General features: G+C 38.6%; 1 protein-coding gene across 1 annotated transcript in view; it reads left to right on the forward strand.

Annotated features, from left to right (window-relative positions):
• The window catches only part of COL15A1 (collagen type XV alpha 1 chain), a 223,946-nt gene that overhangs the window by 60,714 nt on the left and 139,828 nt on the right, over positions 1 to 23,404 (forward strand). The window contains exon 3 of the mRNA XM_043975517.1: positions 17,452 to 17,999. Within this exon, the coding sequence (XP_043831452.1) occupies positions 17,452 to 17,999 (548 nt within the window). The remainder of the gene's footprint in view (positions 1 to 17,451; positions 18,000 to 23,404) is intronic.

The raw sequence follows: 23,404 nt of genomic DNA on the forward strand, positions 1-23,404 counted from the left end.
GTGGGGAGAGATTTAGGATACAAGATTGAGAGAGAAGGGCAATGAAAATAGGTACACAATTACCAGAGACAAACTTTCAGTCCTTCATAAATTTGCCTGTGTAGATAGAGTTAGTCTCATCTCTAGACTGGTCAACTCCAGTCTCTCTCTTCTCTCTTGGATATTACTCATTGTCAGACTTTTTCCTTTAACACTGTTTTCATAGTTCCTTCATTCACATATTATTCCAAGACCTATAATGTCTCCCTACTTTCTGCCTTCTATATCAGGACTAAACTCCTCTGCCTAGCATTCAAGGATACCTATCATTTTGTCCCATCCTGCTTCCACACAGGAATGCTTAGTTCCAGAATAATCTGGTTGCCTTGTGCCTTACCAAAACACACCATACTTACTCCTGCCTCTAGCTCTTTGCTCATCTTGTTCACTCTGCCTGAAATGCCCTCCTCTAGTTTGAATTCTACAGATCCCAGCTCAGGGTCTGCCATGAGCTTGAAGCTTCCCTTGTCTGGTCTAGTTATCAACTGATCTCCCACTTTCTCTGAATTCCTTTGACCACATCACTGATATCACATAGTCTGCACTAGATGTTTTTCTGTCTGATAACTTTCATGGACATGAATCATGTCTCCAAAAATAGGTTACAAACTCATTAAAGGATTTCAAACAGGTTTTTTTTTTCTTTTGGAATTAATTGAGGTTTTTTTTTGGCATAAAGAATGGGTTTTTTTAAAGACATGAAATAGTTTGTATTTTTTGCACATGAAACTACAAATCCATTATGTACAATTTGTTATTCCCTTTAAATATGTAATAATAAAATTATCATGTTAATTTCTTTTTTCCTTTTTTACTCTCCCCCCCACCCTAGAGATGGCTTCCATTAGACACAAATATTCATATGTATGTGTATATATGTATATGTATATATAAATCATTCTATACATACTTCTAGTTATCAGTTCTTTCTCAGGATGTACATGGCATCTTCCTTCATAGGTCCTTTGTAGTTAATTTGGTTATTTATAATAGTCAAAATGACAGTTACTCAAAATTGTTCTTAAAATGATATTGCTGGGGGCAGCTAGGTAGATAAAGCACTGGCCTTGGATTCAGGAGGACCTGAGTTCAAATCTGGCCTCAGGCACTTGAGACTAGCTGTGTGACCCTGGGCAAGTCACTTAACCCTTGTTGCCCTACAAAAAATTAAAATAAAATATTTCTATTACAGTATACAGTGTTCTCTTGGTTCTTCTCATTTTGCTCTCCATCATTTAGTGCAAGTCTATAGTGTTTTTTTCTAAAATCAATGAGTTCATCATTTCTTATAGCATGGTGGTATTCCATCATAATCACATCATATTCCTGTTTTGAAGTATGTTTTCTCTTCCACAGACCTGGGAATGAAACATAATGATACATACAAACCAGCTTTAGAAGTAAAGAAAATTTGGTTCTAGTATTTGTTTTCCCACTAGCTATGTTACCTTGCCCAAGATGAGCAACCTTTCTGGTAGAAACATAACACAAAACTTTCATTTTGGGGTAGGTTGGAGGAGGGAGCAAGGGAGGTTCACTGGATGTGTGGGGATGCAGTTTGGGTGGGAGAGGAAGCACACCCTGGGATACCCCAGATTTCTTTTTTTTTTTTTTTTTGCGGGGCAATTGGGGTTAAGTGACTTGCCCAGGGTCACACAGCTAGTAAGTGTTAAGTGTCTGAGGCCGGATTTGAACTCAGGTACTCCTGAATCCAGGGCCGGTGCTCTATCCACTGCGCCATCTAGCTGCCCCACCCCAGATTTCTACTTTGCTGAAATTGTGATCACAGGGAGAAGAAGCACACCATAGTTTTGGGGACAAGGTAGGATTTTGAAGAGTAGAGAGGTTCTGATAGTGAGACAGGCAGGGGAGGAAGCACCTATAGGTATCCTGTAGATAGTATCACCTTTCAGGCAAAGTCCTGGCTATCCCACATTGTTATGACTCTTTGGGTATTACTTTTCTCATCCGTAAAACAAGGGGATTGGAATGAATTAAAATTAAGGGCTCACTCTGTGTCAAGCACTGTGATAAGGGCAGGGGGACATAGATGCAAAACTAGAGGTTTCCTCTCAGAAGCTTCTGTTCCAATGGGGAAGATGACACATGTGGAGGAGTGGTAGCCAAGTAAAGGAACTTGATCCTAAAATTTGCAGAAATGTTGAGTAGGGCCACAGGGAAGTAGATTGATGCACTCCGTTCACCGACAAAGACAGAATTGATTTAATCGTTGTCCCAGAACTGGAGAGCATGGGGAAAGATGGGAAGGATTTGGAGAGGCAGTCACCACTAAGTCTAGATATGCCCTTGGGTAGAAGATCTGGAGATGACCGATTTGAACCTCTCTATGGTGACTAGCAATGAGGTTGGCAAGGTTGTGGAGGAGGTGGTCAAAGAGTAGAGAGGGTCAATTAAAGTTATTTCTAGAACTAACATGATCTATAATTCCTAACACTCCTTCTTGGTCTAGTGAAATGAATGCAGTATCTATTCCAACAAGGGGACAATGAGAAGGCATCAATATGAGTCACAGGTTCAGAAAAACATGTAGTTGGAAGGCACCTCAGGGACCATCTAGTTCAACACCAGCTAAGTAGCACAATGGCTACAAAACTGGGTTTGGAGTCAGAAAGATCTGACTTCAAATCCTGCCTCAGACACTTAATAGCCATATGACCCTGAGCAAGTCATTTAACAACTACCAGCCTCACTTTCCTCAACTGTAAAAAGGTGGTCATATTATCTTCTACCTCACAGAGTTGTTGTGAGAATCCACTGACATAATATCTGTAAAGTGCTCAGCATAGTACCTGGCATATAGCCAGGGCCCAATAAATCTTTATTCTTTTCCCCACCTCCTAACCCCCTTAGCAGATAAGGAATTAAGACTCAGAGGGATTAAATAATTTTGCTTAGGGTAACACAGCTGAGGAGAGATTTGTACCTAACTCTTCCTGATTCCTATTTACCCTACCATGCTACTTTCCTTGTGTAAAGAAAAGCTCTCATTTTAAAAAAGCTGCATACCTCTTCAATCTCCCATCCTTCGGGTCCAGAAATGAAAAGAGAAATGACCCAAAAAACCCAAAAACCCAAAAAACCAAACCATGTTTGGGGATAATCTGAAACTGATGCATGCTGACTTCCTGCCCTCAAGGGAATAACCTCTAAAGGCAGTGAGAGAGCCATCCTGGAAAGATTCAGAGAAATTACCTTGCCCAAAATTCCACAGGCTAAGAGAAATTCACAATGTTGCAGTTTCTGAAGAGAAAATCAGCACAAGAGTTTTGTTCATGTACAACATATGCTGTTGAGAGTGAGGTCCAGGAGGAGAAAGAAGAGAGGATGGACCATCATACTCAGTACAAGTAAACTTTCTGTGGAGAACCTTTTCATCCAAAAGCAGCGTGTGTTAGTGTACACGTTAAAGCTCTTCAGTTTTATGGCAGTAAGATGTCGAATGAGAAAGGAAAGAAGTATCCAATCATCATCCAGACCCAGGTCTTATTCACAAACTAGTTGGAAAGATGTGCTAACTTCAGTTTGCTTAACATCAGGAATGAAAACTGATCAAACAATCAAATTTATATTGAAACTAGAAGAACTCTTAGAGATAATTTAATCTAATATCCTAATTTTACAGGTGAGGAAACTGAGGCTCTATCCAGTTTAACAAGAGGATTACTACATCATCATTTAACTCCAATATGACCATAATATACATGAATTATTTTAATGACAGAATGGGTCAACTAAACATTTATTAAGCACCTACTATGTGTCTACTGGAGCAGCTAGGTGGCACAGTGGATAGAGTACAGGGTCTGGAGTCAGAAAGACTTATGTTCCTGAATTCACATCTGGCCTTAGACCATCACTAGCTGTGTGACCCTGGACAAGTAACTTAACCCTGTTTGCCTCAATCCCTCATCTCTAAAATGAGCTGGAGAAGGAAATGGCAAACAGTGCACTCCAGTGTCTTTGCCAAGAAAACCCCAAATGGGGTCTTGAAAAGTCAGACATGGTTGAACCATCTGAACAATGACATATGTCTACTATACCTACTAGAAGCAAGGTGGTACAGCAAATTTGGAGAAAGGAAATCCTCAGTTTGAAACCTGCTTCAGATACTTGTTAGCTTCTGTGACCTTGGGCAACATAAAGATTGGGGTGGGAAGTAGCTAAGGACTGGTTCCACTTTTATCTTCCTGCCCTCAGCACTCAACACAGTGACTGGCACCTAGTAGATGATAAATGCTTATTGACTGATGAAGAAATAAACCAAACCAACCAGTTTGTTGACTCCTTCAAACAGTTTTTGCTCAAATCCTACTTCTGCTATTTGCTCTTTCTGTGGTCTTAAGGACCTGAACCTTTCTGGTCCTCAGTTGGGTAATCTGTAAAGCAAGGAGATTGTATTAGCTGCCTAAAGTTCTTTCATTTCTAAATACTGTGAACCTGTGATCTCATAAAGTGGGAGGAGTCAAAGACAATTCCAAATGTTAGGTCTTTGTACTTGGGAGAATGGTAGCACTATGGACAAAAAATAGGGACCTTAAGTGATATTTTCTTTTTTCCAATTGCATATAATGATGGTTTTCAACATTCATTTTTTATGAGATTTTGAGTTCCAAATTTTTCTCCCTCCCTCCTGAAATTCCCCCTCCCCAAGATGGCAAGCAATCTGATATAGATTACACACGCACAATCATGTAAAACATATTTCCACATTAGTCATGTTGTGAAAGAAGAAACAGAATAAAAGGAAAAAACCACCTAACAAAACAAAGAAAGTGAAAATAGTAAGCTTCCATCTGTGTTCAGACTCCATCAGTTCTTTCTCTGGAGGTGGATTGCATTTTCCACCAAGAGTCTTTTGGTATTATCTTGGATCATTGTATTACTGAAAAGAGTTAAGTCAATCATAGTTAAATGATATTTCCTTTGAAATTTCTTATAAATGTAGTCAAAGTCTGCCTTTGAAAACTCTACCCACTGTTCCTAATTCTTTTCTCTTAGGTAAAACAAGTTTCATTATTCTTCTATATGATAACCCTTCCACTACTTGAAGAGAGTTCTCATATTCCCCCCAAAGCCTTCTCTTCTCCTGGGTAAACTTTCTCAATTCCTTCTTGTACTTGTGAAGTTGGTTTTTAAAAATCCAAGTATGTACTAATTAATCCAAAATAAATTTCATTGTGGGGGGTGCAGCTAGGTGGCACAGTGGATAAAGCACTGGCCCTGGATTTAGGAGGACCTGAGTTCAAATCTGGCCTCAGACATCTGACACTTACTAGCTGTGTGACCCTGGGCAAGTCAATTAGCCCTCATTGTCCCGCCAAAACCAAACCAAACCAAAAAAACCAAAACAAATAAATTTCATCCAATTCTTCCTTTGTCGGTGAATGAAGCATATCAATCTATTTCCCTGTGGCCCTACTCAACATCCCAGTAAATTTTAGGACCAAGTTCTCTTCTCTGACTATCACTCCTCACATGTTGTCTTTCCAATTAGAATGTTTTTTTTTGTGTCTTTTTGCAGGGCAATGGGGGTTAAGTGACTTGCCCAGGGTCACACAGCTAGTAAGTGTCAAGTGTCTGAGGCTGGATTTGAACTCAGATACTCCTGAATCCAGGGCTGGTGCTTTATCTATCCAATTAGAATGTAAGTTTCTAAGGGGAAAGTTCTTGGCACAGAGTATTCAATCACTATAGAATCCTTCTGAATATACTGCTTTTTAACCTCTATCTCTGACTTGTTTCTCCAAAAAGAGCATGAGAGTCTTTGTCAGATCCCTTTATGAAAATGCAGGTACACCATGCAATTTTTATGATCTATCCATCTAGTAACTGTCAGAAGGAAATTTAGTCTGGCATGACCTATCATGGATGAAGTCATGCTGGCTCGTAGGCATCACCACTTCCCTCTCTAAACGTTCATAAACTGTGCTTTTAATAGCATGTCCTAAAATTTTGCCAGGAATTGAAGCCTAATTCACTGGCCAGTAGTTTACAAACTCCACCCTTTCCGCATTTGAAAAATCAGAATATTTGCCTGTCCAGTCCTACGAAACCCCTTTATTTTTCAGTGATCTTTGACAAACTCCACAATAACATTAGCCAGTTCTTTCAGGACCTTGGGATACAGTTCATTCGGGTGACTTAAGTTAATTAAGGGAAAACCCTCACACTCATCTTGGGTTTGTATTATCTCCTAACCCCTCTTGTTTTCTTATCTTTCCAATGGATGTATCATTCCCCTTAGCATTGGAAAACACAGCATGACATAATACTAAATTAGGAGCTGAGTAGTTCATGTTCATCTGTAAAATGAGGGGTCTGGACTTGGCCTCTAAAGTCCCTGCTGCCAGCTCTATATCTCTGATCTTATACCTCCTGTCCATTATCATAGGCCCATCCCTTCCAAAGATCACTGCTTGACCATCTGTAATCTTCCTACTACCTTGAACATAGTTTTTAAGAGTTGTTGTTAGCCTGAGCATTTATCATCTATTTATCATCTACCTCAGTCAAATCTGAATTTTGTTATTCCTGATACTGTTCTTTCAGGATTTTGCTACTCATGTGTATTCATCCTTTTGTTAACCTGCCCTTGCTTGACTTTTAAAAATGGAAATTGAAGAGTTCCGTGTGTATTACTTTGATCCCTTTTTTCATTGTTGTGTTTGTATTATAATAATTTCATTAAAGAAACCTTTCCGTAGTCTCAAACTAACTTCCCTGTTGAATTTTAGACAGTGGGATCCTATTTGTCCTCTAAATCTAGGGCTCAAATCAGACTATGACCATTAGATTGTAAATTCTTTGAGGTCAAGGACTCTTTTTTGCCTTATTTGGTATCCTCAGGATTTGGCACAGAAGCCAGCACAATACAGGTACTTCACAAATGCTTCTCTACTTGCTTTGTTGGGCTGATTTCATTGTGGCCTCTTCAGTATCTCCACCTATAAGAAGAGTTACACATAATAAACATTTTTGGGTTTTTGTTTTGTTTTGCTTCTTTTGTTTGTTTGTAGGGCAATGAGGCTTAAGTGACTTGCCCAAAGTCACACAGCAAGTAAGTGTCAAGTGTCTGAAGCCGGATTTGAACTCAGGTCCTCTTGAATCCAGGGCCTGTGCTTTATCCACTATGATGAACATTTGATAAATGTTTGTTGATTGATTCCTTTTAAATAAACAGGAACAACAGTTGTATCTTATTATATGCACTAAATTTGGATTCAGAGGACCAATGTTTAAATTGTAACCCTGCTATCTACTACTTGTATGAACTTGGGCAAGATATTTAAAGTTATGGCATCCTGGGCCACCGCCAGGACTTTCATGACTCTGGAGGAAAGAGGAAGACTGATGACTTTGCCTACAGCTCTGCCCCACTTAGATCCAATTCATGAATAAGTCAAGACATCACTCAATAACCTCTTCAAAGACGAAGAACAAACAAGAATGATGTTTAGAGTTATTAAACTTTCTTGACTGGTTTCCTGAAGTATATGAAGAGGAATTTGAACTGAATGACCTGTAGATACGTCACTTCTCACTCCAGATCCTGTGAATTCTCCCTATTAGTCAGATCCCAAATAAGAGTTCCCCTCTTTGCTCCTACATGTTTTGCATAATGAAATTATCACTAAGGAAATTTAAAAATTTATCATCTCTGTTTTATGGCAGAGAGACTACTCCATCAGGAGTTTAGAGAATTGGTATCCTATCAATACTGTCTATTGCTGTTGTTATATAATTCATCCTTATTTCCTGATCTCAACTACTTTTTTCCTTCTGTCCAGGTACTCTAAAGTATTCTTACATAACAATATTGCTTCCATTTCTTCTTACATTGACCCTAATCCAAATGTTTTCCACCATTATTCACTTCAGTGCATGGTTTTCTTCATAACTATGTCTTCTTAATATATAATGCTATTCCATCACCACTTTTTTAATCTATTCTGTTCCTTTTGAATAAAGAATCCAGACATTTATTCTTCTCATTAATCCCATCGCAGCCAGTGATTCCCATGAGGTTGTATTTGTCCCCTTGCAGTTTAATTTGATTATTAACTATTTCTTGTTCGGTTGTCCAGTCATGTTCATCTCTTTTCTTAGTAAAAATACTGGAGTGGTTTACCATTTCCTTCTCCAGTGGATTAAGGTTAACAAAGGTTGAATCTCTTGCCCAAGGTCACACAGCTGATAAGTGTCTCCAGCCAAATTTGAACTCAGGCCTTCCTGAGTCCAGGCCCAGTGCTCTATCGTCTAGCTGCCCCATGTTATTGTTCATTTATATATAGATACCTGAGATTTTATTCATATGTGTCTAATTTCCCAGCTAGATTTTAAGTTCCATGTATCCTTCATAGTGACTACAATGTAGTATGTTTTTAATAAGTATTTATTGAGTAAATTTATGAATAGTTTTTAATATGACTTGGAATCACCTCCCAGGAGAGTAGTACACAGATCACTTATGGAGAACTGTCTAGTTTGCTTGTTAGAAGTCATTACTCCAATCAATTAGGAAAAAACAGCAGAAAAAAAACCCTCTTTTTAATTTTCACCCACTGTATGTTGTCTCTCCTGTTAAATGTCGTAACTTTACAAGCTAATACAGAATTACTCAGAAACCTGGAGGGAATAGAAGCCCTTATTGGAGGCAGCCATCTGACTATGGGCAGAGTTTCCATGGAAATGAAGGTTAGATACACGGAAACAAGGTACAGAGAGGCTCAAAAATTAGTACCTTCTCCTTATTTTCTCAACTCAGTGTCATCTCTATGGAAAGAAAAGTTGACCTACTATGCCTCCTCTCAATTGCCATTTCTTTATTATCACTATTCCTCCAGTTTCCAAGGAAACAGATATCAGATCCACACAAAGAATATAATGATGTCATACACTCAAATATAATCCCTTCAGAATTTCCATTGCCATCTTCCTCTTGGAGGAACCTTTAAAACATAACTAATTTAGCCTCGTACACCTGAGATCGAGAAGAGTTCTGGAATTAGGTATTGGCATCTAGTAGATTCTCCCCTTTCAGTCAAAAGTTGTTTGCGGAAGGGAAATTGGGGAAAACTATTCTTGGACTCAAGTAAGTTCATTTTGTATTTAGCCGTGCAATGAACTCATGCTCCTTAAGATAATGCATCAACCCAAAAGAGTATCTCTAATATTGGCAAGATCTGGTACTTTGAAAAGCAATTAGAAGAGAGAATTTTGGACAAAGGGGATTCTGTGGTGCTCCCCAAGTCATCTGGGTAGATGCCTGTTTTGTTTATATATCCAATTGTGCTGTGGTAGAAAGAGCACTCAATTTGTAGTCAAAAGACCTTGGTCCTAGACCTAATTTGACAAGTTGCTTTACCTCTCTAAGTCTCAATTCCTTCATTTGCAAATGGGGATGGGGATATTTACACTATCAAACCCAAAGCATTGTTATAAGGAAAATTGCCATTTTTGCAAACTGCCATAGAAAGGTGAATTACTGTTATGATGAGCAAGTAAAAAGGGAGGATTCTATTATTAACTTGTGAGACATGACAATGAAAAGTAGAAAAAGAAATTTGTGCCAAGCACAGCTGTCTATACTGCATAGTCATACAAGGGTGGGTAGGCAAGTGGAGAAATCCAGATTTAGTATCTGTTGTTAGACAGTAATATACACAAACCAGACCCAGACTCCTTACTCTGCTTGAGCACTGGGCAAGTTTCCTAGAGCACAAATAGGGTACTTTTGAGCCAACCAGCCCACGCATATGCCAGGGATTGGGAGGGAAAATATAATATAAACCAAAGTCGGCTTCTTTGCCTCATAGTGTATTTCGCCTGTGAATTTATTGGGTTCTTCTCTGCCACATTGGAAAAGTCAGCAGGTATCTATCTACACATGGCAATTTGTCCTCTGTATGATCAGCTATTCAGCATTCATTCATTCATTAAGTGTTTGTTAAATACTCCTGACAAAGTGGTATTCAAGACAGTGGTAGGCAGACAAGGGGCTGGGGAGCAAGAATACAAAAATAAATGAGGGGGGCAGTTAGGTAGTGCAGTGGATAAAGCACCAGCCCTGGATTCAGGACTACCTGAGTTCAAATCCAGCCTCAGACACTTGACACTTACTAGCTGTGTGACCCTGGGCAAGTCACTTAACCCTCATTGCCCTGCAAAAAAAAAATAGACAGATAGATAGATAGATAGATAGATAGATAGATAGATAGATAGATAGATAGATAGATAGATAAGTAAATATATAGATAAATAAGTAAATAAAAATAAATGAGGCGTAAGGTTCTTGCCCCCAAGTATTTTACAGTCTAGTAGGGGAAATATGACATAGACATAAGTAATGAAAATATAGAATCAAATATGAAAAGTGACCTAAGAGAAGTATAGATAAGGTATTATGCGAGTTCACAGGAAAGAGAGATTACATCAGAATGGGGGAATTCACTAATCATGCAACAAATGTTTTTGGATAACTATTATGTATAAGATACAGATGTTACAAGGAAAACAGTGAGAGGGTCTCAGCTTTCAAGAAGCTTATAATTGAGTAGAGTGGTAATACAAGTTCACAGAGAAGTGTAATACAATTTAGAAAATGATTAAGTTCATAGGAAGCATCTAACAGAATGGCCTCAGAAAATCAAGAAGACAGGAATCACTTCTAGCAAGGCAATGAAGGAAGGCATCAGGTTCAAATCCCCATTGTACTATTTACTATTCCTGTGACAGACCATGGACAAATCATTTTACTTTTCTAGGTCTCAGTTTCCTCAACTGTAAAATATATAATATAAATCCTCTTATCCTACTAGAGTAAATTGGGGGAGAGGTGTGGAAAGGAGGATGTGAGCTTGATTTGGACTGTATGAACTACAGAGGATAAAGCTCTGGGCTTGGAGACAGGAAGACGTGAGTTCAAATCCAGCCTCAGATACTATTTGTGTAACCCTGGAAAAGTCACTTAACCCTCTTTGTCTCAGTTTCTCCATCTGTAAAATGAATTGGAGAAGGAAATAGCAAACTACTCCAGCATCTTTGCTAAGAAAACCCCAACTGCGGTCATGAAGAATAAGACATGACTGAAATGACTGAACTATAACAATGCTACAGAGGTCTGTGTGGGTGAGAAGGTGACCAGAGAGATTCAGATAGAGTCTCTGATGTTAGATAGGATTGTACACAAACCAGACCTAGTCTCCAGTCTCTGCTTGAGCTCTGAGCAAGTTTCCTGGCAAACCGACAACCAGCCCATGAATGCCAGAAATTTGTTGTTTCAGCAGTTGTTGTCAAGGGCAAAATAAAAAAAGAAATGTTAGGAAAAATAACCTGCAATGGCTAAGATGCTGAACAGATAAGATAACAAACAAAGTCTCCCTTTTTTCCCCCTCTAACTTAAATTCTTTTTATTTGCAAAGTGTCTAATTTCCCAGTAGAGACAACAGCTGAAGAGTGGCCCTTTGGGTGTTAATTGGTGTGGGTATGCAGGGAGACTGGAGGCAGCACCTCAGCCAGGAATCTGAAGCGAAATTCTGGTCCCTCTGGTTCTTGGTCAAGTTCAAAGCCTGACTGTTGCCATGGCAATCCATCCAATAGTCAATACAAGGAAAAGCATGGCCAGGTAACAGGAGCCAGGGTTCAAGAGATAGAAAGCTCAGCAGCAAGCCAGATCAGCATAGGAGGAGTTTTTAACTGTGGCCTGGGGTAATTATTCCCTAAAACAGTTCCCTTTATGCAGCCTACACTTGTCCTTATGTCTGGGAATGTCTCAAAGCTCTCCTGGTGGCCGACTGGACAGGAAAAGACTTGGCATGCCTGTTGTGCCCTTAGGAGGCTTTAATAACAACCACATGGAATTCTAACGTGGTAGCTGGATTGGGAAAAACCTAAAGAAGTCATCTTGTTTTCCTGTTTGTCTCCTTTTGCTTCTTGCCAGAACCACACCTAAATGATCTGCCATTTTTTTTGAGAGCAGGAGTTGCCACTGTGTGGTCTTGGGGATCACTGATGGTCTTTGAGGCTTCTCCAGGTGGTCCCTTCACTGGTTTCTTATGATGGTAATTTTGTTAATGAAATGGGCTGGTGCTTTCTGATACTATTTACATGAAGCCTTTTCTAATCCCCCCAAATACTAGTGCTCTCCTTCTAAGGGAAACGAGGGAATTAGGACAGTAAGTGGTTAATTGTAGGAATTGAGTAAACAACATTGAGCCTATCTTGTAACAATTCTGGAGCAACGTCAGTCCCCATTCTATTCAATTAGGGGTTCAGTCCAACTTCTGTCCTGTAAGAAAACATTATTCAGTCGTGGGAATTGAGAGAAGACTTTGTTGCATTGTTTGAACCTAGCTCTGTATGGCTGGGAAGCTGGACCCCCTCTCAGATTGTTGTTGTTTGTCCTTTGTTCTCAGAGGACCAATGACATCAAGAGGGTGATGTCCCAACTTGCAAGTGAATTGGATTTAAGAGAAGCAGAGCTGTGCAGAGTCATCAGCCTCACTCTCTTCTCCAGAGTCATCAGAGTCCATTCGCAAGACATAGGTCATGCCTCTACCTGCTGCTTAGAGATCCTTAACTAAGGATCTAGGTTATGCTGACCTAAAACCCAGTCAGATCCAAACTCTGATGCAAGGAGTTTTTTCACAATTATACAACTCAAGCAATCCATTTGTTTTATCTGAAAACTGGCCCCTACTGATGAGTTACTGTTTCCATGTTCCATTGTTTACAGACACTTAGGAAGAATGGGACACCTCTTTTTCTGAATTCAGAGAATTGTACATGTTCATTCTTCCCCTCCCAACTTGAAAAGTCCCTAATCTTTCCTCCATTTAGAAATCATATTACCTAATGTTGTATTGTTTTCTTTTAATCAATTGGTTTTATTTGATTAATTGTTTTTAACATATAAAAGTCTGTCTCCCACTGTATTCAGGGTCCAGGCCCAATCTGAGGAGTTCTGATCACAATTTGTTAGGCAATTGGCATGCATTGCTTAATAAATTGACATACACTGATGATGGAATCTTTGTTCCCTCAGTCATTTCATCTTTTACTTGCCATACCTCCCCAACTTATATTGCCTGTCATATTTATGATAGGGACTGAACCTGTGGCTTTATTGGTGTAGAGAACTTCCAGGTAAAGAAACTCCCTCTACTAAAGTAAGTTAATATCTTAACTGCAACTCAAGAGTTACCCTAGAGCAATGAGAAGTTAAGGGACTTTCTCAAGGTCACACGTGTCAGAGGAAAGACTTAAACACAGATTTTCTTGCCTTCAAAGCCAGTTCTCAATCTGTTCATTCCATATTGTTTCTCTTTATTCTGCCATCTTTCCCAACTTATATCCTTTAATTAGGATAAGGAATTTCTGTGATGTAATGTGGTGGTTGTCATTTAGTGATTTGTCATTAGGGTTCACAATGATTATGTAAGGGGTTTGTGCTAAGAATCCTTTAACAGCACCTAAAGTTGTTATAATATATAATACATATACAGTATGTATTACATGTAATAATTACCCAATTATATTACCAATGTATTTTTCTTTGTGATGATAAACATGTGTGATTTTTATTTTTATAATAATTAATTATATAATGTAAATTTAATTTGGAGGGTTTTTTAGCAAAAGTTGTCATTGTAGTCATTGTAAGCACTTAATAAATCTAAAAGAATATTACAAATGGTATATTAAATTAATCTGGATGTTTACAACACACTTATTTTGTTACTGTTGAAGAGGTTTGCAGAGCAAAACCTTTGCTAACCACTGGCAATGTGGGAGCTAGTCTTGGAACCAAAAACACATGGGTTCAAGAAACATGACACATAATGGCTGTGTGATCATGGGTAAGTTGCTTAACTTCTCAGGGCTTCCAGGCAACTCTTTAAAGATATAAGTTGTAGAAAAGGTGCCTATTTTCATTGATAGAGGAAGTTTTCTCACCCAGGCATTCCCTATATAAAAAAATATCATGGATCCAGTCCCTTTCATTTTTGATAAATTAATATATTGTAAATAATTAATTGTTAACTAATATTTATGCCATTTTCATAAAATTAACATAATTCTGTTATTTTTTTTGAAGTTACATATGAGAGTTCATGGTGTCTGACTCCCTTTCTACTGATGGATGAGTTTAAGTAGAATGTGAGAATCGACTTTTGGGGAGAGCTTGAAGGGAAAAAGTCAGACAATCACCATTGCTGAAAATAAAATGGGATGTTTGTGTGAGACTTATAAGGAAATGGTATCCTAGAACAAATTTTAGCCACCAGAAATGAAACCATAGCCCTCTCACTAAATGACTATCTCCACATACTTTCCAGAAAGGGGAAACATACATCACACAGAAAAACAGTTAGAAAGAATCTGCTATGTGTCAGTTTCATGGGTTACCATGGTAAAATAAGTCATCACCTAAGGTCCCACCCTGCACCATGATGAGGTGGTATCTTATTTCAAAGTTGTTTAAGTGTAGAAGAAATCAAAAGCCCTATTGCAACAGAACCATGGTCAATCTACTTCTGACTTCATGGGCACCAGGAAGTATTTTGAAGGGACACAGTAATTTTCAGTGGTAACAACTTCTAAAGCTTATTAAGCATGTGCTCCCATCATGAGTGATGGATTAAGAGAATATTGAGGGGTCAAAGGGCTAGGGGTCATGCTGGGGATGAATAGAAGGCTGAATGGAAGAGATGGTATAGAGGAGACTAGAAGATAAGAATTTGTGGTTAGAGGGGAGAGTTTCAGAGTTCAGGATCTCAGGGGTGGCATAGTTTCAGTTGACAGAGAGAGCAAAATTGCAGCTGTTGTAGTGTTCATAATGCCTCCAAATTATGGATATGTGGCTAAATATACAAGACCAGAAAAAGTGTCAATTTGAGCAAATCAGTGCATACTAAATCCTGATTCCCAGAAAATATATTAACTAGCAGGAACTTATTAGTGAAAAGACTTTGTCATTCTAGTAAACATATGCACTGACACACACAGATGTACATCCCAGTCTTTATTCATGTATGAACCCATTGATATGCACATGATCCACAGCTACCAGTGTTAAATCCCACAAAGGGGTAAGATCCTGGTAATGTGTGCAGAAGCATAGGGTGTTGCAGTTTACTCAGCAATTTCTTGGTGTTGGGGCTTTGAATTTTTTCTCCTATCCCCAAATAAATAATTTCATTTTGCTGGATTTAAAAAAATATTCCAAATTTTACTTTATTGAACCTCTACTTTGTTAAGCAAGGTGCTGATGTCACCTTCCTCTCACCCTACTCCTAAAATACTCACCTTATTATTCCTTGGGATAAAGATATCTGGAGCAGTGTCACCATATTTATTCCACATGGAGTTGGGTTGTCCTTTGTGTCATCTGCCAAGATGAATTTTTTTTCCAGCTAGGATCTCTCTGAACTGGGTGTATTCTATTCTAATTTAGGTACACTTTCCAGCCCTTTATTTCCTAGTAACTAAGTTGTGATTACTTGTTGTTGCTGTTGTTGTTGCAGCAAACCTCTGATTTCATTGTGGTGAATGATGTGAGGAACTCCTGGTATGGAAATACCTTCCACTGATGCATATTGGCAACCCTGCTAAGAGAGTTTTATAGATTTGACTGGGAGTAACAAGAGGCTCAGAGACTTGCCCATGGTCACACAGTCAGTATCATAAATAGCATCAGAGCCCGAGTCTTCCTGACCCTGAAGTTAGCCCTTCATCTACAATGCCAAATTTTCTTTGGATAACTGTGTAGAAAGTGATTTTCACAGATAACTTCTCCACAAACCAAGACATTTGTTGTGCTAGTTTGATTGTCAGATTTTAACATATTTCTTGTGGTTTCTTGATTATCCATTAATATAATCAGTTGTTACAGTTCTATGAGTTAGCTACAACAATAGCTGATTGGTTTAGTGATTTAGCAATGATTTTAGCTTACCGTTACAATTATGAACATATAATAGATTTATAACTGGAAGGGACCAGAGAGGTTATCTAGTCTAATCCCTTTATTGTACTGATGAGAGAACTGAACCCCAGAGAAGTTATGTACCAAAGTCACAAAGTAGTAAGAGTAGCATAGCCAGGATTCAAACCCAAGACCCAGGACCTCAAACTGCAAATTTCTTGTTCTTTCCATTGAAACATGTCAGTCATTAAGTTCATGCCATAAAACCATGAGGATGGGTTACTGAACTGGGATGGAAATGGAGGTCACTAGACTCTAGGAAGTCAAAGAACTTGTACGGACCTCATGCTTAGAAAGATCATTCCTGGTCCAGAAACCCCTTTCCCATCTGGCAATGTAAATCTAGCATAGAAGAAATAGTGTTCCCTGCGGCTCTGACCTGGATGCTTTTCTGCTCTCTACATTCTCCCTCTTATTGTCTTCATCAGCTTCTGTGGGTTTAATTATCATCTTTATGCAGGTGGCTTATGAATCTTTAGACCCACCCCTCATCTCTCCCCATAACTTCAGCTCTGGTTTCACTAATTGCCTTTTGGATATTTCAAACTGCACATCCTGAGGAGATTTCAAACATAAAATATCTAAAACAGAATTTGTATCTCCTCCAGATTTCTAAACTTCCTTTTTTCTTTCAAAAACACCATCATTCTTTCAGTTTCCTAGTTTCATAAGTTCCAAATTATTCTTTAATTCCCACTCTCCCTCACCCTGCATATTCAGTAAGTTGCCCGATCTTTTCATTTCTACCTCCACAACATTTCTCATATCTGACCCTCTCTCTATTCACACAACTATCATTAGTTCAGGCCTTCAGCAATTCTTGTCTGACCTATTTTTATACCTTTCTAACTGGTCTCCCTGCCTCAGGTTACTCTACATTCTAATCCATCCTCCACATATAGCTGCCAAAGTAACCTCCTTAATCACAGAACCAGCCATATCACTCCTCTACTTTGTAAACTATGATGAATCTGTATTGGAATCTATGTATGAATCTTTAGAATAAAATATATACTCCATTTGGCTTTTAAAGCCCCCCACAAACCGACTTCAAACTATCTAGCCTCATTTAACTCGCAGTGCCTGGCATAAAATAGGTACCTAATAAATATTTGGTGTTTGATTGATTGACTGAAATGATTAGTAATTTTATCAAAATGGGGAACTTCCTTCGTTAACACAGACTGCAGCCCATCTATGCTATAGTAGAGAATCCTCATACACAAAGAGGTTAAGGAGATTACCCAGAGTCCCTCAGTATGCATCTACAGAGAGATTTGAACTTGGCTCTCCTTGACTGCAAGCTCAGCTCTCCACCCACTATTCCAGGCTATCTCTAGAATGTCTTTCCTGTATGGAAAAATGTATTTGTAAAAAGTAACCTTTCTTTCTCTCTTATATTACAGAACAGGGATCTAAGGGCCACCTCGATCTCACAGAGTTAATTGGAGTCCCACTGCCCTCATATGTCTCCTTTATCACTGGATATGGAGGATTTCCAGCTTACAGTTTTGCACCAGGTGCTAACATTGGCCGACCAACAAGGACTTTAATTCCTGAGACGTTCTACAGTGATTTTGCAATCAGTGTTACTGTAAAGCCTGATAGCAACCATGGAGGCGTGTTATTTGCAATAACAGATGCATTTCAGAAAATCATTTACCTGGGACTAAGGCTCTCACAAGTTCAAGATGGTACCCAGAGAATAATACTGTATTATACTGAGCCTGGCTCCCACGTTTCCCAAGAGGCTGCCTCATTTAAAGTTCCAGTAATGACTAATAAGTGGAGCCGGTTTACAGTTATCATTGAAGGAAGCAGTGTAATTCTCCTTGTAGACTGTGAGGAACATAATCGAGTTCAGTTTCTGAGGTCATCCCAAGCCTTGAGATTTGAGTCCAGCTCAGGCATATTTGTTGGAAATGCAGGAGCCACAGGACTGGAAAGATTCACTGTAAGTATCAAAGAGTTGTGGTCATATATAATTAAAATTCATTAATAAGGGTCCTTGAATTAAATTGGATTAGCTTTACCCTAATTTGGAAGGTAAACAAGCTCAAATAAATGTTATACATACATACATATATAAATATAATATACACACATATATACATGTTTGTGTGTGTATATATAAATAAATATGAGACAAATGAAAAGAACTAGAGGAAGTCTTCTGGGGCATCAGGTAGATTCCCTATGAAGGATTTATGAAGAGAAAGAGACAAAAATGTCATAAGAACAAAACCTAGGAATTGATATAAGAGGGTTCATATCCAACCTGTGTGACCTTAGTCAAGATATTTCACTCTCTTGGCTCCCATTTTCCTCATATTTAATATGGGAGGGAGGAGATTGGATTAAACTTCCTGGGTCTCAGATCCTTCATCTTCAAAATTAAGTGATTGGATGAGGTGATATCTAAATTCTCCCATCTCTAAATCTATGATGTAGGTTGTGAATAGGTTCAAACATGCATTAAGATGTACCCACACCGATGAGATCATGGATCCATTTAAATAATAGAAAGACTTCTGGACCCGAAATCAGAGAACATACATTCAAACCTCAGCTCTGCTTTTTAGTGTTTATGTGACTTTGAGTAAGTCACTTCTCACTCATGGTTTAATTACTTTTCCCCTTTCTCAAGCCTAAGTATATAATTCAGTAATTTGACCAATACTATACTACCATTGTGTTTCTCACTGTAGATATGTTTACTCCCCTAAAACTTACTAGAATGTCAATGGCGTATAGGTTCAAGGACAGATCAGATAAGAGACCATATGTCTTTTACCCAAGGATCTGCCTAGCTAAATCCATAGATGTTCCTTACTACTAGATCAACGATCAAGAATTGATTTTTTTTTTTTGGCTTCAGGAACAATCAATGTTGTTGGAGAGACATTGGAGTAGGATTTTGTGTTTCTTTGTGATTAACTCCTTTCAAAGTATCATTTATCTACTTAACTCTCTGGGATACATCTTCTGGCTAGTTTCCAAAGTCCATTTTGAAAATGGAGTTGTTTTTCTTTATGAAATATTTTTGAGGTCCACGTGGCTTCCAAATATGTTTTGTTTACCCTTTAATAGAATTACTGGATGTTCCTAGAACCCATTCCTAGTATTAAAGGATGTATTTGTATACATTGGATTCCAATATACTTGGTAATTTCTTGTTTTGCATGAAAGTCTGGTGAGTTATGGTTGGATGTTTACACATAGAATCTTTCTGGAAGCTTTAAGAATTTTTTTTCTTTATTGATATAGCTTTGAGGTTTAATGTTGATATGCCTGAGTGAGTTGAATTTTAAGTTTCTCCATATTGGAATTCTATGGCTTTTTTTTTATTTGTGGTCTTTTGTTTCTATAGTTCTTAGAAATTTTTCTGATGTATTAGTGATTGATCCTTTTTTTTCACTTTCTTTCAGACTCCACTATTTCTGAGATTTCCTCTTTTTGTTTGTCCTCCAAAGCTGTAATATACATATACATTGCTTCTATGCTTCCAAACCATAAAAAATCTTCTGATCTTTTGTTGTTAATGTCACTTTCATTTCCAAACATATGCCTTCCCTTCCCCATCTCTATAGACATCTCATGTAACAATGATTTTTAACAAAGGAAAAAAGCAGGTAAACAAAACTAACCAGCAAATCCATCTAATCTGATAGTGTATGCAATGTTCTATACTCATAGCTGTCCACCTCTTCAAAGAAGGGAGGGAAGTATATTTCTTCTTCTCTTTTCTGGAGTCATGTTTGGTGACTGTAATTACAGTGTAATTACAACGCTGATTTTCCCCTTTTTGTCATTTCTCTTTTCATTATTGTGTATGTGGTTTTTCTGTTTCTGTTTACTTCATTCTTCTGCACACGAACATCTTCCTATCATTCTCTGAATTCTTCATAATCATTGTTTCTCTCGACATAAGAATTTTCCATTACATTAGCATACAACCATTTCTTTGGCAATTCCCCAAATAATGACAGTGTTGAACACTATATTTACCTCAGCTACCTCATTGGTAAAATGAGAGGTTGAACTAGATAGACTTTGAGGTCCCTTCTAGCTCAAAGCTACAATCTTCTGTGTGCATTTAAATTCCTTGAGCCTCTGTTTTCTCATCTGTTCTCACCAAAGATGGAAATGATCTTTGAAATGCTAAATTTAACAAAATTTTCTCAGTCTTCATCCTTCTTGATGTCTCTGTAACATTTGATACCACTGGCCATGTTTTTCTCCTATATATTCTTTCCTCTCTTGTTTTTCATGACATTACTCTCTCCTGGTTCCCCTCCTTCTTGCCTCATCGTTGTTTTTCAACCTTCTTTTCTGATTCATAATTGTCATATCTACTAACTGTGGGTGTCCCCCAAGGCTCTGTCCTGGGTACTTTTGCCTTTTGTTCTCTTTGCTTTCTCACTTGGTGACTTCATCAGTTCCAAAGGGTTCAACTCTCTACAGATGACATGCATGTACATGTATATATGTGCGTGAATATACACATATATACTATATGTGGGGGGATATATGTATGTACACACATACACATATGCATGTGTATATATGTGTGTAGACATACTTGAATATGTATATATACCTATATTAATAAACATTAATATTTACATGTGTCCATTCATATATGTTTCTATATATATGTGTGTGTATATATATGTATATCTTCAGAGCAAATCTCTCTCTTTTGAACCTCAGTTCTACAATACAAGATGCCTATTGTAAATTTCAAATTAGATGCCCCTTAGGCATCTGAAACTCAACATGTCTAAAATAGAACTTGTTATTTCTATCCTGCCCCCCCACCCCCGCTCTCTTTCAAATTGCCCTGTTACTTTAAAGGTTACCACTATCCTTCCTTTTACCCAGCCACAAAACATTGGTTTTGTCCTCAGCTCCTCATATTCACTCACCCCATTCCTCTAGTCTTGTTATTCATATCTCCATCATCTCTCAAATATATATCTTTTTCTCCATTCACACAGCTACCACCATAGTACAAGCCCTCATCAGCAGTTTCTTGTAGACTATTACAATACCCTCCTAATTGATCTCCCTGCCTCCAGACTCTCATTTTAATCCATCTTTGACCTAGCTGCCATTGATTTGGTGGCTCAGTGGGTAGAGTGCTAGGCATGAGCTCAAATCTGGACTTAGACATTTACTAGATATGTGATCCTGAGCAAGTAATAATTCTATTTGCCTCAGTTTTTCATCTGTAAAATGCCCTGGAAAAGGAAATGGCAAACCAGTCCAGTGTCTTTTTTTTTGCAAGGCAATGAGGGTTAAGTGACTTGCCCAGGGTCACATAGCTAGTAAGTGTCAAGTGTCTGAGGCCGGATTTGAACTCAAGTCCTCCTGAATCCAGGGCTAGTGCTTTATCCACTGTGCCACCTAACTGCCCCACAGTCCAGTATCTTTGCCAAGAAAACCCCTAATGGGGGTCACAAAGAGTTGGACAGGACTGAAAAATGCCTGAACAACAACATACCATGCCACTTTCCTACTCAATAAACTCCACTGGGGCTCCTTATGTCTTCTAGGATCAAGTATAAACTTCTTACTTTGGCATTTAAATCTCTTCACAGCCTGGGTCCTTCCTATCTCTCTGTTCTTCTTATACATTACTCCCCTGCACACACTGCAATCCAGACACACTAGCCTATGCACTGTTGTGCAGACATTCTATGCCATCTCTTGTGTCCCTGCTTTTGTAATGCTATTCTCCATACCTAGAATGCAGTCCTCTTGGAACCCTGGGTTTCCTTTCGATTTCAGCTCAAGCACCCCTTCTACATGCAGGCATTCTTGATCTCCCAACTGTTAGCTTACTCCCTCTCAAAACTTAGTTGTGTTGATTCTTCATGTAAGGTGTATATATACATATATACATATATATATATACACACACATATATACATATATATACACATGTATTTATATATGCATGCATGTACATATAACCTGAGCTCATCTGGGCACACTTACCTCAGAGGAGAACCCAGTATACCCTGAGAAGTCCAAGTTACACACATATGGCCTCCCCAATACAACTATAAGCTATTTGAGGACAGAAATTATTTCCCTCTTTTATCTTTTCCCCCCAGTGCTTAGAACAGTGCCTGATATGCAGTGTGCTCAGTCAATGTGCTTTGATTTATTGATTGACTGAGAATGTTGGACCAAAATCTCCAATGTTCCATCCAGCTTTGGTCTAAGATCCTTTGGTACATCCTCTCCCATGTCATAAGAAGAATAATCTAATATTGTTTTTACACATATATATTTATTAACAAATTGATTTGGAACACAATACCAGTTTGTACTTTCCCAAAGGATCTGCAAAATGTCTCTTACACTGTGGCTAAGATCATCCTAAAACAGTGTGTCCTGACTGCACATAAGTTGTTTTCATCAGGAATTGGCCAAATTCAGTCCTATTCATAGAGAAATCACAAGAATAATAACAATATAATCAACCAGTGTGGTTCAGTGGAAAGAGTATTAAATTTAGCCTCAGGAGACCTGGGTCAAATCCTAAATCAGCCACTTGTTACCAGAGTGACTTTAGGCAACCAACTTAACCTCCATTAGGCCTCAGTTTCCTCACTTATCAAATGACCCCAAGCCTTGTGGCTCTAAATCTATGATCCTGCAAACCTAGAATATGTGTTATTCTTTTTTTTTTTAGTGAGGCAATTGGGGTTAAGTGACTTGCCCAGGGTCACACAGCTAGTAAGTGTTAAGTGTCTGAGGCTGGATTTGAACTCAGGTCCTCCTGACTCCAGGGCCAGTGCTCTATCCACTGCACCACCTAGCTACACCCCATAAGTGTTATTCTTTAGAGGGTTCATTTGATCCTCATTAGGACCTACTGTTGGGCAATGAGAATCAAGGATATTGGGTATTCAATAGCCAACCTTTAAAGAGAGAAGGCACAACATGAAAAGAAGCAAAAAGTGGCGACTTCTCATATCCTCTCTCACTCTCACGGGATCTAGAGCTGTGTAGGATTTTATAGGTTATCCAATCGAAAGCCAGGATTTTACAGATGAGGAAACTGAGGTTTAGACAGCCTCCAAGTGAACTGTCCAAGGTAGTGAGCAGCAGAGCTGACATCATCCTCTTCTTGAGCTGAGACTGGATCCTGCTTTTCTCAGGATGAGAGTGTCAGCACCCAAGAGAATAAGCCATCTGCGAGTCAGCTTGTAAGAAGTGCTGTCACTGAAAACCAGAACAATGCACAGAGGTGGGTGTCTGAGTGAGAGTGAAGAAAGTAAGGTCTGGCTCTACTGCTGCCCAGATGTGGCCTTCACGACTAGAGAAGGTTTGGGAGAATGTGGA

The sequence above is a fragment of the Dromiciops gliroides genome, chromosome 1 (genome assembly GCF_019393635.1).
Source record: "Dromiciops gliroides isolate mDroGli1 chromosome 1, mDroGli1.pri, whole genome shotgun sequence".
NCBI classification, from domain to species: Eukaryota; Metazoa; Chordata; class Mammalia; order Microbiotheria; family Microbiotheriidae; genus Dromiciops; species Dromiciops gliroides.